The sequence below is a fragment of the Arvicola amphibius genome, chromosome 8 (assembly GCF_903992535.2).
Source record: "Arvicola amphibius chromosome 8, mArvAmp1.2, whole genome shotgun sequence".
NCBI lineage: Eukaryota > Metazoa > Chordata > Mammalia > Rodentia > Cricetidae > Arvicola > Arvicola amphibius.
Genome location: NC_052054.1, coordinates 75,698,592 through 75,713,723, shown reverse-complemented (window position 1 = coordinate 75,713,723; position 15,132 = coordinate 75,698,592). Strand labels below are relative to the sequence as shown.

The 15,132-nt window shown below is 43.5% G+C and overlaps 1 protein-coding gene across 1 annotated transcript; it reads left to right on the top strand.

The window, feature by feature from the left end:
- The first annotated feature begins 6,681 nt into the window (after positions 1–6,681).
- On the top strand, positions 6,682–14,699 carry LOC119821859 (carcinoembryonic antigen-related cell adhesion molecule 1-like). Its single transcript, XM_038340967.1, has 6 exons — positions 6,682–6,745; positions 7,568–7,933; positions 9,906–10,184; positions 10,659–10,943; positions 12,950–13,219; positions 14,416–14,699. Exons 1-6 carry the CDS (start codon positions 6,682–6,684, stop codon positions 14,697–14,699), a joined length of 1,548 nt encoding a protein of 515 aa, XP_038196895.1.
- The last annotated feature ends 433 nt before the right edge of the window (positions 14,700–15,132 follow it).

Here is a 15,132-nt window from a genome sequence, read left to right as displayed (position 1 = left end):
TGTGCATTATAGACCCGTGAACTCTGCCTGTAGGCAAACAGGCTGATGACTAAAGAAAGTGATTATGTCCCTCCACCCAAGGTTAGGCCTGAGGTCCTCAGTCACGTCACTTACAGAATTAATCACAGGCCCCATATAGACCTTGAAAAGGCAAAGCTGTGAAAGGAAATTAAATTACCCTACTGTTTTTAGAGGAAAATAGATGGTTAGCTGAACTGGAGTGAAGTTTTGTAGGTATCTGCTGCACTGAAACCACAAGCAGCTGCCTGCCAGGACAAAGGCACTGACTGAAATATACTTGGCTTGTTGAAAACTTTGCTGGCCAATTAGAAAAGAATCATTGCTTTGGGGTAAAAAGGTTATGGTGGAGAAATTAATATAAAGAAAAATTTTAACTACTTGTGGGCTTCTAAGGAAAACACATAACTTATGATCATACTGTAATTTCTCTCTGGGCAAAGATTTTCATTTGTTTTGGAAAATATAACTTGTGGTTGAGAGATAATCTTTTCTTGCAAAGAAATTTTTATTTTAGGAGGAATAAGAGATAAATAAATAAAAGGAATAAGATTAAAATAAGAAATATAGACGGAAACATTAGGGAAGAAGAACAGAAGCTGCAGCAGAAAGAGAAAAATGAAATTAATTAAGTTTTAAGTTGATCTTGTATCCTGCCACATCAGAAGGTATTTATCAGCTATAGGACTTCTCTGGCAGAGTTTTTGGGGTCACTTATCTACACTATCATATTATGTGAAAACAATGAAAGTTTGAATTCTTCCTTTCCAATATGAATCCCTTGATCTCCTTTTGTTGTCTTATTGATATTGCTAAAAAGGTAAGAACTATGTTGAAGAGATATGGAAAGAGTAGACAGCCTTGTTTTGTTCCTGATTTTAGTGGAATCACTTTGAGTTTCTCTCCATTTAATTTGATGTTAGCTGTCATCTTGCTGTGTATTGCTTTTATTATATTTAGCTATGTTCCTTATATCCCTGATCTCTCCAAGACCTTTATCATGAAGGGGTGTTGGATTTTGTTAAATGCTTTTTCAGCATCCAATGGAATGATCATATGGTTTTTTCTTTCAGTTTATTTATATTATGGATTACATTGATAGAATTTCATATGTTGAACCTGCCCTACATCTCTGGGATGAAGCCAACTTGATCATGGTGGATGATTTCTTTTTTTGGATGTGTTCTTGGATTCGGGTTGCCAGTATTTTATTGAATATTTTTGCATCCATGTTCATGAATGAGATTGGTCTGTAATTCTCTTTCTTGGTTGAGTCTTTGTGTGGTTTTGGTATCAGGGTAACTGTAGCTTCATAAAGAGTTTGGCAATGTTCTTTCTGTTTCTATTATGTGGAACACTTCGAGGAGTATAGGTATTAGCTCTTCTTGAAAATTCTGGTAGAATTCTGCCCTAAAACCATCCAGCTCTGGGCTTTTTTTGAGGAGGGGGTAGGTTTTATGACAGCTTCTGTTTCCTTGCAGCTTATAGGTCTATTTAAATTGCTTGCCTGGTCTTGATTTAATTTTGGTATATGGTATCTATCCAGAAAATTGTCCATTTCTTTTATGTTTTTCAGTTTTGTGGAGTACAGGTTTTTTGTAGTATAACCTAACGATTCTCTGAATTTCCTCAGTGTCTGTTGTTATGTCCCCCTTTTCATTTCTGATTTTGTTAATTTGTATGTTCTCTCTCTGCCTTTGATTAGTTTGGATAAGGGCTTGTCTATCTTGTTGATTTTCTCAAAGAACCAGCTCTTTGTTTCATTGATTCTTTGGATTGTTTTCTGTGTTTCTATTTTGTTGATTTAAGCCCTCAATTTGATTATTTCCTATCTTCTACCCATCCTGGATGAGTCTGCTTCTTTGTGTTCTAGAGCTTTCAGTTATGCTGATAAGTCACTAATGAGATCTTTCTCCATTTTCTTTATGTGAGAACTTAGTGCTACGAATTGTCATCTTAACACTGCTTTCATAGTATCCCATAGCTTTGGATACGTTGTGCCTTCATTTTCGTTGAATTCAAAGATGTCTTTAATTTCTTTCTTTATTTCTTCCTTAACCCAGGGGTGGTTCAATAGTTCACTGTTCAATTTCCATGAGTTTGTAGGCTTTCTGAGAGTAGTGTTGTTGTTAAATTCCAACTTTAATCCATGGTGATCTGATAAGACACGGGGGATTACTCCAAATTTTTTATGTATGTGGATGTTTGTTTTGTTACCGAATATGTAATCAATTTTCAAGAAGGTTCCATGAGGTGCTGAAAAGAAGGTATATTCTTTCCTGTTTGAGTGGAATGTTCTATAGATGTCTGCTAAGTCCATTTGATTATTTCTCTGTTAAGTTTCTGTCTGGTTGACCTGTCCATTGGCAAGAGTGGAGTGCTGAAGTCTCCTACTATTAGTGTGTGGGGTTCGATGTGCTATTTAAGTTTTAATAATGTTTCTTTTACCATATGTCAGTGCTCATGTATTAGGGGCATAGATGTTTAGAATTAAAACTACATTTTGATGAATTGTTCCTGTTATGAGTATACAATGTCCTTCTCCATCTCTTCTGAATGATTTTATTTTGAAATCAATTTTGTTAGATATTAGGATAGCTACACCCACTTGTTTCTTAGGTGCATTTGATTAGAAAACCTATTCCCAACCCTTTACTCTGAGGTAGTGTCTGTCTTTGAGATTGAGGTGTGTTTCTTGTATACAGCAGAAGGCTGGATCCTGTTTTCATATCCATTCTTTTAGCCTATGCCTTTTTATAGGTGAATTAAGTCCATTGATATTAAGCAATATTAATGACCAGTGGTTGTTAATTTCTATTATTTCTCTGTAGTAGTGTTTCTGTGTTTCCTTTCTTTGGGTTATGCTGGTGGTGGGGTATCAAATGCCTGTGTTTTTGTGGGTGCAGTTAGCTTCATTGTTTTGGGGTTTTCATTCAAGTACTTTTTGTAGGGCTGGGTTTGTGGATGTGTATTATTTAAATTTGGCTTTGTGTTGGAGTATCTTGTTTTCTCCTTTGATGGTGATTGAAATCTTTGCTGGGTATAGCAGTCTGGGTTTGCATCCATTGTCTCTTAGTGTCTGCAGCACATCAGTCCAGGACTTTCATGATTTCCATTGAGATGAGAAGTCAGGTGTAATTCTGATAGGTTTACCTTTATATGTTACTTGACCTTTTTTCCTTTGTAGCTCTTAATATTCTTTATTTATTTTGTATGTTTTGTGTTTGATTTTTATATGGTGAGTGGATTTTTTTTATCCAGTCTATTTGGTGTTCTGTAAGCTTCTTCAACCTTCATAAGGATATCCTTCTTTGGGTTGTGAAAGTTTTCTTATATGATTTTGTTGAATACATTTCCTGTGCCTTTGAGCTGGAGTTCTTCTCCCTCTTCTACCGCTATTATTCTTAGGTTTGATGTTTTCATGGTATCCCAGATTTCCAGAATGTTTTGTGTTAAGAATTTGTTGGATTTAATATTTTCTTTGATCAATGAGTCTATTTCCTCTATAGTATCTTTAGCACCTGATTTTCTTTCTTCTATCTCTTGTCTCTGTAGTTCCTATTCATTTACCCAGATTATCCATATCCAGAATTCCCTCGGTTTGTCTTTTCTTTATTGCTTCTATTTCAGTCTTTAAGTCTTGAACTGTTTGCTTCATGTGATTGATTGGTTATTTTTCTTGGTTTTCTTTGAGGAATTTATTGATTTCTTCCATTTTTTTTTGTTTGTCTTTTCCTCCATTTTTCTAAGGGAGTTTTTCATTTCCTCTTTAAAGGTCTCCATCATTTCCATAAAGTTAGATTTAAAGTTGTTTTCTACTTCTTCTGGGTTAGGATGATCGAGTCTTCCTGCTGTGTCACCACTGGGTTCCGGTGTTACCATGTTTCGCTTCAGGTTATTGGAGGAACTCTTGCATTGACACGTACCCATCTCTTCCTTCAAATGAGGCTGACAGGGTCTTTACGTCTTGGTGAAATCCTCGCAGCGGCTGTCTGAGTGTTTGGGAGTTTTTCTTGGTCTGCTCCATACTGTCAATGTCTGTCTCAGAAAGCCTCTTAGGTCTCTCTAAGCCTGCGCTCTTCATTTTCCCTCCTGGTTTGTTCTCCTGGTGTTCTCTCTTAATCCTCTCAGTGTTATAGAAAGCTCTTGGTCCCCTCAGTATTACAGCAAGCTCTCAGCTCCTAGGCAAGGTGTGGCTAGTAGCTTGGGGGTCCAGTGGATGAGTTTGGGTTTTGGGGGAGCCTACCCGAAGAAAATTCCCTGCTGGCTGGCTAGAAAAGCCTAGGGAGTTGGTGGATGGGCCTGGGGTTTTGTCCCAATGTGGAGGTTCTATAGGGGAGCATTTTATGAAGAAGGGTTCAGCAGGAATGGGAATTGATGAGAGAGTAATGGGGTTGCCCATGACAAAAATACATTTATATGTGTGTGCCAGTATGCATATGAAATTGTCAAATAATGAATTTGAAATATTTTGTAAAGTAGTGGCTCCAATTCTCTTCACTCTTTGAAGAAAAAGAAAAATACTCAGAACACAAAATTTCCTACTGACTGTTTCTTTCAAACCTTAAAAGAGAAAAAAAGAATAGAGAACTGGTCTATCTTCCAAAGGATTTCTGAGAAGCAAAAGGACACAAAAATATTTTTAAATTTTTAAAAGACACAAAGTATTTTTTTAACTTTAAAAATATTTTTGAAAACATTCATATGTGAAATGTGGATTTGTTTTTAAATTCTAGAGGAATTTAGTATGAAAAACTAAAGTTAGTGGGACAGATGGCTCAGCAGTTAAGAGCATTGGCTCCCCTTCCAGAGGACCTGGGTTCCGTTCCCAGCACTCACATTGCAGCTGACAACTGTCTGTAACTCTAAGATCTGACATGCTCACAGAGACAAACATTCAGGAAAACTACTACTGTACATAAAATAAGAATAAATTAAGTATTTTAAAAAAAATATAAAGTTGTAAAGTTGGTTTTATGAAAGAGTATTGACATTCATGCTTTTGTCAAATTTACTTAGTGAGTGTACTGGATAATTTTACATCAACTTGACACAGGCTAGAGTCAGGTGAGAACACTAAATGAGAAAATGCCTCCTTAAGGTCAGGCCATAGGCAAGCCTGAAGAGCATTTTCTTAATTAGTGACTGATGGGGGAGGGTCCAGCTCTCTGTGGGTAGAGCCATCCCTGGGCTCCTGATCCTGGGTTCTGCAGGTAGAGTAAGCCATAAGGAGCAAGCAGTAAGCAGCATCCTCCATGGCCCCTGCATCAGCTCCTGCATCCAGGTTCCTGCTTTCTTTGACTTCCTGTCCTTCAGTGATGAACAGTGCTGTGGAAGTGTGAGCTAAATAAACCTCCTCCTCCCCAAGTTCCTCTTGATCATGGTGTTTCATCACAGCAACAGCGACCCTCAGACAGCAAGTTTATGAAGTAAAACGACAAACTGGAGGGACAACCTACAGAACAGAAAAACATATTGTAAGTCATATATGATATGACTTTTGTGTTCAGAGTAAACAATGTACAACTCAGGAAAACAGTGACCCCTGCTCATCAGTGAAATGCAAATTAAAAGTTCTATGATACACCAGCTCACCCAGGTAGAATCTAACTCAAAGTCAGCTGTATACAAGGACCTTCCCTGGGATGCTCATCTCCATTACAGTCTTAGGAGCTTGGCCACCATCCTTGTGACAGCACAGACATGAGCTGCAGGTCTCCTTGTGGACACCAGGGGACAACAAGAAACCACATAATCAATAGGAAATCTCCCTGAGGTCTGAACATGTCTTGCAGCCTTGTCTCCATCCCAGTTCCAACAGACCTGGAGCTCCCTCGCATAATCATTTCCTGTGTCTCTGAGAACCCAACTCTACAAGGAGACCCTATGTAGTCCCCTCCCCCTCACAACATCCATGAGGAAAGATGGGGAGATCACAGGGCAGTCACCAAGGAGAACAAAGGCATCCCAGAAGAGTCAGGGAGGGCATGTGCAGACCTGAATCACATTCAGACAGCACAGGAAGCTGGGGGGAGGGGTGTTTCCCTGGGGCTCTCCATAGGAAGCTGGAGCACACAGTCCTCTTTCTAGGACACAGAGGTCACCTCCTCATGCACGCGGGGATGTGAACCCCTGAGATAACTTGTATTCCTGGATCAGACACCTGACCGGTGAAAGCAGTGACCATGGATCTGGTTCCTCCCCAGTTGTCACTCAGACCTTTTCCAGCCCCTAGAGATAACTGTCACTCCCTCCCAGGAGTAACTCCCACTTTCCCAGAGCATTAAGATCCCAGGCAGACTGGGCTCTGCTGGGTTTTTGTGTCACAAGGAAATACACTCTTGACTATAGGAAGTGCAGGGACAAGGCCCTGGGGTGAGCTGCTGTTTTCTAGGGTCACAGGACACTTCTGAACCTTGTGGCTCAAAGTATGTTCTAGAACAGTGAATCAGAAAGAAAGTAATAGAAGGATGGGAGCCAGCACTGACACACAAGACTCCACCCCAGCCCATGTGCCCATGTGACTCCAGGAGGCGTCCTCCTCTGGGAGGAGGCTCAGGTCTGAGAATAAAAGCAGAGTAGACTCCAGAGCAGGCAGACTTGGCAGCAGCCTGAGAAGCAAACCTTCTGTCCAGAGGAAGAGCCTAGACCACAGCAGAGACCATGGAGCTCTCCTCAACCCCTCTCCACAAAGGCCAGCTAGCCTGGAGGGGACTCTTGCTGGCAGGTGAGGAGACATTCCTCAGGGGTGTGGGCAGTAGGGGAGCTCAGAGACTGGATGGGGTCTTCTGGGAGGGGGACTTTGTCTGAAAGGAGACATCTGGCTTCTGCTTGAAGCCTGAGAGCAACAGGAAGCTCGCAGTGAATGTGAATTGGTAAGTGGGGAGGAAAAACTCAGGGGTTCCCCACTGTAAGTTTACCAGTGCTGGCCTCTGTACCCTGAAGACTGACTCCCACAACTGTGTCAGGGTGACTATACAAGTAAAACTCAGACTGGGGCCAGTAAGCAGGGGCATTTCATACACATGACCCTGAGGAATCCGCACGTAAACCCCAGGCGCTGGGACACTGATTTGCTCACAGGTGTCTGAGCCTGTTCCAGGCAGTGGGGTTTAAACCAAAATCACACCAGTTCTCCTCACAGAGTCCTGGGCAGGAAGACAGAGCAGCAAGGACATCTAGAAGGTGGGGTTGGGATTGACAAGGACTTTAGAAGAAACAGAGCTGGGAAGGTCAAAAAATGAATGCTTGAAGTATTTAGAGGAGGAGGTCAGAGAAGACATGCCTACACTCACCAAAGATTCTGAGTGTGAGCAGGGGTCTGGGGGAATGAGGGATGAGCTGTGCAGACACCTGAGAAGACAGTTTCATTCAGTGGAAAGATTTAGGGGTACTGAGGAATGGAGGTGATTCCGCTGACCTCATTCCAATAGGACACACACACACACACACACACACACACCAAGGCTGAGAGTTGAACACACTCAGGTCTCAATTTCTACCAAATGCAAAGATCTAATATTGATAGTTTTTTCCTCTTCCCTCTTAGCCTCACTTTTGATCATCTGGAGCTCTCCCACCATGGCCCAAGTCACTGTGGAAGCAGTTCCACCCCATGTTGCTGAAGGGGCGAATGTTCTTCTACTTGTCCACAATCTGCCAGAGACACTCCGAGTCTTTTACTGGTACAAGGGAGAAAATACAGACAACAGTAATGAAAATGAAATTGCGCGATTTATAACGTCAGATAATGTAAATAAAACAGGGCCTGCATGCAGTGGCAGAGAGACAATATACCCCAATGGATCCCTGCTCTTCCAGAACGTCACTCAAAATGACACCGGAGCCTACACGTTGCAAATGCTAACGCAAAGCTATGATAATATGAAAGTATCCGTGAAGTTCCATGTCCACCGTAAGTAATTCTCTGTAACCTCTGGGTCATGGGAGGACCTAATCCTACTTCACACATAGAATTGTCAGTGCTGGATGACTCTGTGTTATGGTCCCCACATTGTGGCTCAAGCCTTTAGTAAAGGACACAGAGTGAAGGAAACAGCGATAAATCAGGATCCCTCACTTGAATCCACCCTCAGAGAGAGGTGAGGTAACTCAGCCCAGGCATCTCAGACTCTGCCCAGGGTCTTAGATGCTCATCATGGACATGGCCTTGAGAAAGATCCTTCAGGACTCAGGCAGGGCCTGGCTGAGGAAACCGTGAGATTTTCACAGAGACATGAACACCTGAAGCTTTGCTCCTGACCTCTATCCCAGACTGGACCAGGAATTCTGGGAAGTTTATAGACTAGGTTGGAATTTGACCTCCTTTTGGAGCTGACAGGGGACAATGATTGACTGTAGGCTGGTAGCCTGCTGACCGTCAGCCTGTGAGAGCCATGTCTGAGGCAGGTCACCTGGGCATCTCCTCCTGAGACTCAGTGTGCTCAGCATAGGTGGAGGGGTATGAAAGGCAACCAGCCAGCTGTCCTGATGGTCTTCTGAGACCTTGCAGGAAGGTGGAGAGCCCTAAAGAGATGGGAGAAAAGTGTGCAAATGGCAGCTCCTGCCTACGGGGTCCAGCCCTGGGATTATTTCCTGCAGGCAGATATTAAGAGACACTGCTTGATGGAAGGTCAGGCCATTGCTAACATTTCAGGTTACTTGTAGGCATGGCAACGATCATTTACCCTGTGTCCTATTCTAGGGAAACTGAGGCAGGAAACACAGTCACTGAGTCAGGGTCACACAGGCCATGGGTGGCACAAGCTATCTGTCCACAGCCACATCTCCAGCCTCCCTACCATGGAGACTCTATTAGGTGCCCCGGAGTCTTCTAGATCGTGTCCTAGACTCAGGCTTCTTTTAGGGGTCCCTGATTCATGTAAATCAACATCAAACTCCTGACAAGAATGGCCTAGCTGAAGCCCAGCCTGACATGAATGGCAGCCAGATCCTGATCTGTGTGGGATCTCTGATGGGCTATCAGGTTCTCAGGGAAGCTCAAAGGGAAGACTAATCATGACCTATGTGTAGGAGAGCCCTGAGCAGCAAAGGATTGGAGGGCGCTGGTCTTCACTGAGCAGTGGAGGTCGGGGCAGCTGGGGGGACTCGTACATTGTCAAGACATGCAATGTGTCAGTGGGTACCAGGAGATAACATGAGGCCTCTGATTCCAAGTCTCGAGTCTGTCCATCACCACACCCTGCAGCTCAATTCCCTCCTGGGAAAGCCCTTGCTTCTCCCATACACAGCACAGGAGGCCCCATTGTCTCAGAGCTCAGCTACTCCATCTGCCGGTAATTTGCTTCTTCCCTGATTCTTTGAGGATCCGGGTTTGTGGGGAGCTAAGAGACAATCTCAGAATAATCAGAATCTGGAGTAGTGAAGAAATCTGGTGAGGGATAATTCTAAATGATCAAGAACTGGTTTACAGACATCTACACCTGAAATTTTAGTTTTCTGACATTTTCTGGATGCTTTTAAACTGAATGTTGTTTGATAAAAACAAACTAACAAACAAAAACTATGTTTCTCAGAAGTACTAGACTATTAGATTTCCAAAAACTTCTAGGAATGCCAAAAAACTTAATAACTTCTTCAATTGATCTTAAAGCTACATAATTACAGTCTATTTTAAAATAAAAGTATATTCTTCCATAACTTAGATCTTATGACAGATTCTGAGATGTCATTTTTTTTCAATTTGATGAACTAATTTTTAAATTTAATTTTCACTTTGAATAGAAAACAAATTGACACAGGTTCAAACATTATCACAAAGACTCAAATGAACACTTCCAACTGTACTTTTAAAAAAATAGAGAGGCCCATGCAAGAATCAGAGGCACCACTCAGGGCAACATTCTCTCTGTTGTCTGCACACACAGCACCGCTACCCAAGCCCAGCATCACAAGCAACAATTCCAATCCCATGGAGGGTGAGGACTCAGTAGCATTAATGTGTGAACCTGAGACTGAGAATACAACCTACCTGTGGAGGAGAAATGGCCAGAGCCTCTCAGAAGGTGACAGGCTGAAGCTGTCTGAGGGCAACAGGACTCTCACTTTACTCAGTGTTGTGAGGAATGACACAGGACCCTATGAGTGTGAAACCCGGAACCCAGTGAGCATCTCCCGAAGTGACCCATTCACTCTGAACATTACCTGTGAGTATTGTCTGTTTTATCCTTTTTACAGCTGCCTAAATACAGACGGTTAGAGCTAGGACACTCAGTCCCCTGGGATTGGTGACACAGACACACCACACAGATACCTAGGCTGACCAGGGCCTCCTGGCTCAGCCCAGGCACATGCAGCCAGGCCCAGCACTGAACTGTAATGAGCTGGAGGGACTTCTCCTACCTAAAGAGGCTCAGGATAATGGAGACAGGGGACAGCTTAGACTCAGGCTCAGTGCACACATGAGTGTGCAGTGGGGATGTTTGTGAGCTGTGCTTGAGATGGATCAGGGCTTGTGCCTGCTGCATGAATACTCTTCTACTAATCTGCACCCCAGCTCTGGGTGGGACCTGCTCAGCTGAGGTTATAGCACAGCTCAGAGAGATACTATGTTCTTCTGCAGACCAGGATTGCCCTTCCCTCTGCTGACATCACATGTGCCTTTATTCTGTTTGCTCCAGATGGTCCAGATGTCCCGAACATATCCCCCTCAAATATTCATTTTCATTTAAGGACAAACCTCAGCCTCTCCTGTCAAGCAGCCTCTAACCCACCCGCACTGTACTCTTGGTTTGTCAATGGAGAGCTCCTGTCATCCTCCCAAGAGCTCCTTATCCCCAACATCACTACTAATAATAGTGGATCCTATACCTGCTTGGTCTATAACTCTGTCACTGGCCTCAATAAGACTGCAGTCAAGAACGTTACAGTCTTTGGTAAGTGGATCTCTGAAATGTCAGCGACAGGTATGGAGTGGAGTCTTTTGGCTTTCTGGTAAGATGCAGCAGAATAGGAACAAGCAAAACTCCATTCTCCCCTGAGCGTCCTGCTCCATCCCTATGTCTGATCTTCTCCTAAGGCTCTGACTTTCCTGGCTGATAGGGATGGAGCTTAGAGTATGAGGAGGAGCTTCCCCCAGCCTTGGAGACCTCAGGTTGTGGGAGGGACTTCCTAGGGGAGGGAGAGCCTTAAGGTCAAGATTTCTTTCTGTCACTAACACAGCCCTTCCTGTCCCCTCCATTTTTTTCTTATGACCTCCATGACTTAGAGGAGCACCCAGGGCTTTCAACTGTGCTCACGTTCTTTTTCTCCAAATGTGAGGAGAAAACTCCATCCCCACAGATGGGATCAGCAGTTTTGAGCTCTGATCCCAGCTCTGCTCTTGTCTCAGGGGTGACTGGCTAAGCTCTGACTCCACGGGAGGGGAAGAGAGGGTGGAGAAAGCACCTGGGAGCCCTGTTCTGACTCAGGGTAAACCATGTCACTGACGACTTGATGATGCTCTTTCCCTTATTAGTCTCAAGTTTTTAAAAACAAATTTTGAGCTGGGCGGTTGTGGGGCATGCCATTAATTTCAACATGTGGGAGGCAGAGGCATGCCACCCTTATCTAAGAAAGCTATTTCCAGGACAGCTGGAACACAGAGAAACCCTGTCTAGAAAAACAAAAACAAAAGTTGACTGAGTGTGGTGGTACACACCCTTAATGCCAGTACTAAGGAGGGAGAGGCAGGTAAACAATATGAGTTCATGGACAGCCTAGTCTACATAGCAAATTCCAGATCAGTCAAACCTACAAGTGAGTCCCTCCCTCAACAAAAAAGAAAAAGAAAAAATTAAAAAGCAAAGTAAAATAAAATGTCACTGGTGTACATTAGAGTGCTTGAGATCAGGAACGGGAAAGTAGAAAGGTGGCCTTCAGGTTAGTTGGCTCTGAACTGCGTCTGGCCACCAGCACAGGAGGTGACCACTGAGAACAGAGAATTACACTTGCTTGGAGAACAGAGACTCCTCTGTCGAGTCTCCATGCAGAGGAGTGCACAAGAAAGTGTCCAGATAATCTGTGGTGAGATCCAAGGATGGCGGACCCTAGTCCTAGCATTTGGGAGGCTGACTCAGCTGCATCTCTTTCAGTTTAAGGCCAGCCTGGTCTACATAGCAAGTTCCAGCACAGCCAGGACTTTAGAGTGAGACGCTGTCCAAAAAAAACCCAAAATCAGTACTGAGGATTAGAGCGGCATGCTGTGGTCAACTCTGTAGCCATTAACGTCTTCTCTGTGGTATTTAATCCATCTTCATGAAGCAGGATTAAGATTTCTCTTCACACAAATTCGTTCTTTCTATCCTTCTTTCTTTCCTTATTTATTTATTTATTTATTTATTTTGTTTTTTAAAGATAGGGTTTCTCTGTGTAATCATATGCCTTCATGGAACTCACTCTGTAGACCAGGCTGGCCTTGAACTCAAAGAGATTCACCTACCTCTGCCTCCTGAGGGGTGGGCTTAAATGTGTGTGGCACCACTGCCCAGCTAAAATAGAAATTCCCTGGTTTGGGATTTTGCTCAGTTTAGGTGTAGGCTTCAACACTTTTAAGATTAGCTAGGCCATCTGAATCCCATGACACATTATTTAATGAAAAAGAAACAGAAAGATATTTTATGATGGAGGGATCTTACAGTTTACACTCACAGAAAGTGTGAGCAAGAATTTGCGCAAAACTCAATGAGATTTGTGGACATGTGGGCTAAAGGAACTACTAGTGTGGAACCTGCATACATACCCTGACTCGAGGGTCATTGTGGGCGGTCTGCATAGGAGGAAGGTTCAGCTCTCTCCTTACAGATTGTATCTTAAACCCAAACGTGCGATCTTCCAGAGAACCATGTCATTCTGTGGGCCCTGTGAGCTGGCTGAGATCTCTGAGGGTAAATGACTCTCAACTGTCTCCTCCACTGTTCATCCACAGAGCCAGTGACTACACCCTCCATCCAAGTCAGCAGCACCACAGTCAAAGAACTGGACTCTGTCTCCCTGAACTGCTCCTCAAATGACACTGGGATCTCCATCCATTGGCTCTTCAATAGCCAGAGTCTGGTGCTCACGGACAGAATGAAGCTGTCCCTGGACAACAGCACCCTCAGCATAGACCCTGTCTGGAGGAAGGATTCCGGGAAGTATCAGTGTGAGGTCTCCAATCCAGTCAGTTCTGAGAGGAGTGACCCCATCCAGCTGGACATAATAGGTAAGTGACATATTGTTAGGATGGGGCAAATTCTTTATCAGCAGTGTGCAAAATTGGTAAAGGCACCAAGAGAAAAACATGCTCAAGATTCAGTAGTGGCGTATGACTTTAATCCCAGCATTCAGAAGGTAGAGGCAGGCAGATATCTATAAATTGAAGCCAATCTGGTCTACAAGAGCTAGTTCCAGGACAGGTTCATCACCAAAGCTACAGAGAAACCCTGTCTCGTAAAACCAAAAAAAAAGGAAAGAAAGATTCAAATAAAGTAGGTATCTTACTGATAGATGCATGTTAATATCATGATAAACACCACATAACATGAGCATAGTGCTGCACACCTTGAACCCCAGTCAGCGCACAAGAGACAGAGACAGGTGGATGTCAATAATTTCCCAACCTCTGTGGTCTTTGTAGTGAGGTCTAGGTTAGCCAGGGCTGCATAGTGAGACCGTTTCTCAAAAAACCCCAAAATCAGTAAGGAGGATTAGAGCAACAGGCTGTGGGTCAACCTTGTGTCCATTCATGTACTCTTTGTGGTATTTAGTACTCCATGAACAGGAATAAGTTTACCTTCAAACAGAAATTATTTTTTTATTTATTTTGTATTTTTAAGACAGGGTTTCACTGTGTAACTTTGGTACCTGCATGGAATTCACTTGGTAGACCAGACTGACATTAAACAACAGAGATCTACATACTTCTGCGTCCTGAGTGCTTGGATTAAAACAAATTGCCCGGCTCAAAGAGAAATTATTCGGTTGGGGTGTTTCCCAGCCCTGAGGTGTAGGCTTCAACACCTTTAAGATTAGCTGGATCATCTGAACCGCATGACACATTATTTAATGAAAAAGAAACAGAATTCTATTTCACAATAGAGGAACCTGACAGTTCACGCTCACAGAAAGTGTGAACAAGAATTTGCACAAAAATCAGTGGGGAAAACATTCTCCCTCCATGAGATTTGTGGTCATGTGGGCTGAAGGGACTCCTAGTGTGGAATCTGCACACATACCCTGACTCCAGGGTCACTGTGGGTGCTCTGGGTAGGAGGAAGGTTCAGCTCTTTCTTACAGATCGTATCTTGAACCCAAACATGTGATCTTCCAGAGAACCATGTCATTCTGTGGGTCCAGTGAGCTGGCTGAGATATTGAGGGTAAATGACTCACAACTGTCTTCTCCACTGTTCATCTACAGAGCCAGTGACAAAACCCTCCATCCACGTTGGCAACACAACAGTCAAAGAACTTGACTCTGTGTCCCTGAACTGCTCCTCAAATGACACCGGGATCTCCATCCATTGGCTCTTCAATGGTCAGAATCTGGAGCTCACTGACAGAATGAAGCTGTCTCTGGACAACAGCACCCTCAGCATAGACCCTGTCAGGAGGGAGGATTCTGGGGTATATCAGTGTGAGGTGTCCAATCCAGTCAGTTCTGAGAGGAGTGACCCCATCCAGCTGAACATAATAAGTGAGTGACCTCCCCTCCCTTCTTACCCCACAGTGTTGGGGGTTGGGCAATTTCTTCAGCAGCAGTTTGCAAAATGGGTAAAAGTCACCAGGAGAAAAACAGTCTCAATATTCAAATACAGCTGAGCAGTAGTGGTACATACCTTTAATCCCAGCACTCAGGAGGTAGAGGCAGGTGGATATCCGTGAGTCTGAGGCCAACCTGGTCAACAGGAGTTAGTTCCAGGACAGGCTCCAAAGTTACAGATAAACTGTGTCTCATAAAACCAAAGGGAAAAAATGCTTCAAATACAGTGATGGATGCATGTCAATCTCTTGATAAACACCACACAAGCTTAGCATGGTGCTGCATGGTTTCAACCCTAGCCAGCGCACCAAAGGCAGACACAGGTGGATGTCAATGAGTTCCCAACCACTATGGTCTTTGTAATGAGGGGTAGTT

Bases quoted from the DNA above. Each gene is read 5' to 3' on its own strand.
- LOC119821859 (XM_038340967.1), top strand. From the start codon at position 6,682: ATGGAGCTCTCCTCAACCCCTCTCCACAAAGGCCAGCTAGCCTGGAGG. The intron at 7,934-9,905 runs GTAAGTAATTCT...CTGCACACACAG, and splicing joins CGTGAAGTTCCATGTCCACC to CACCGCTACCCAAGCCCAGC. The intron at 13,220-14,415 runs GTAAGTGACATA...GTTCATCTACAG, and splicing joins CATCCAGCTGGACATAATAG to AGCCAGTGACAAAACCCTCC.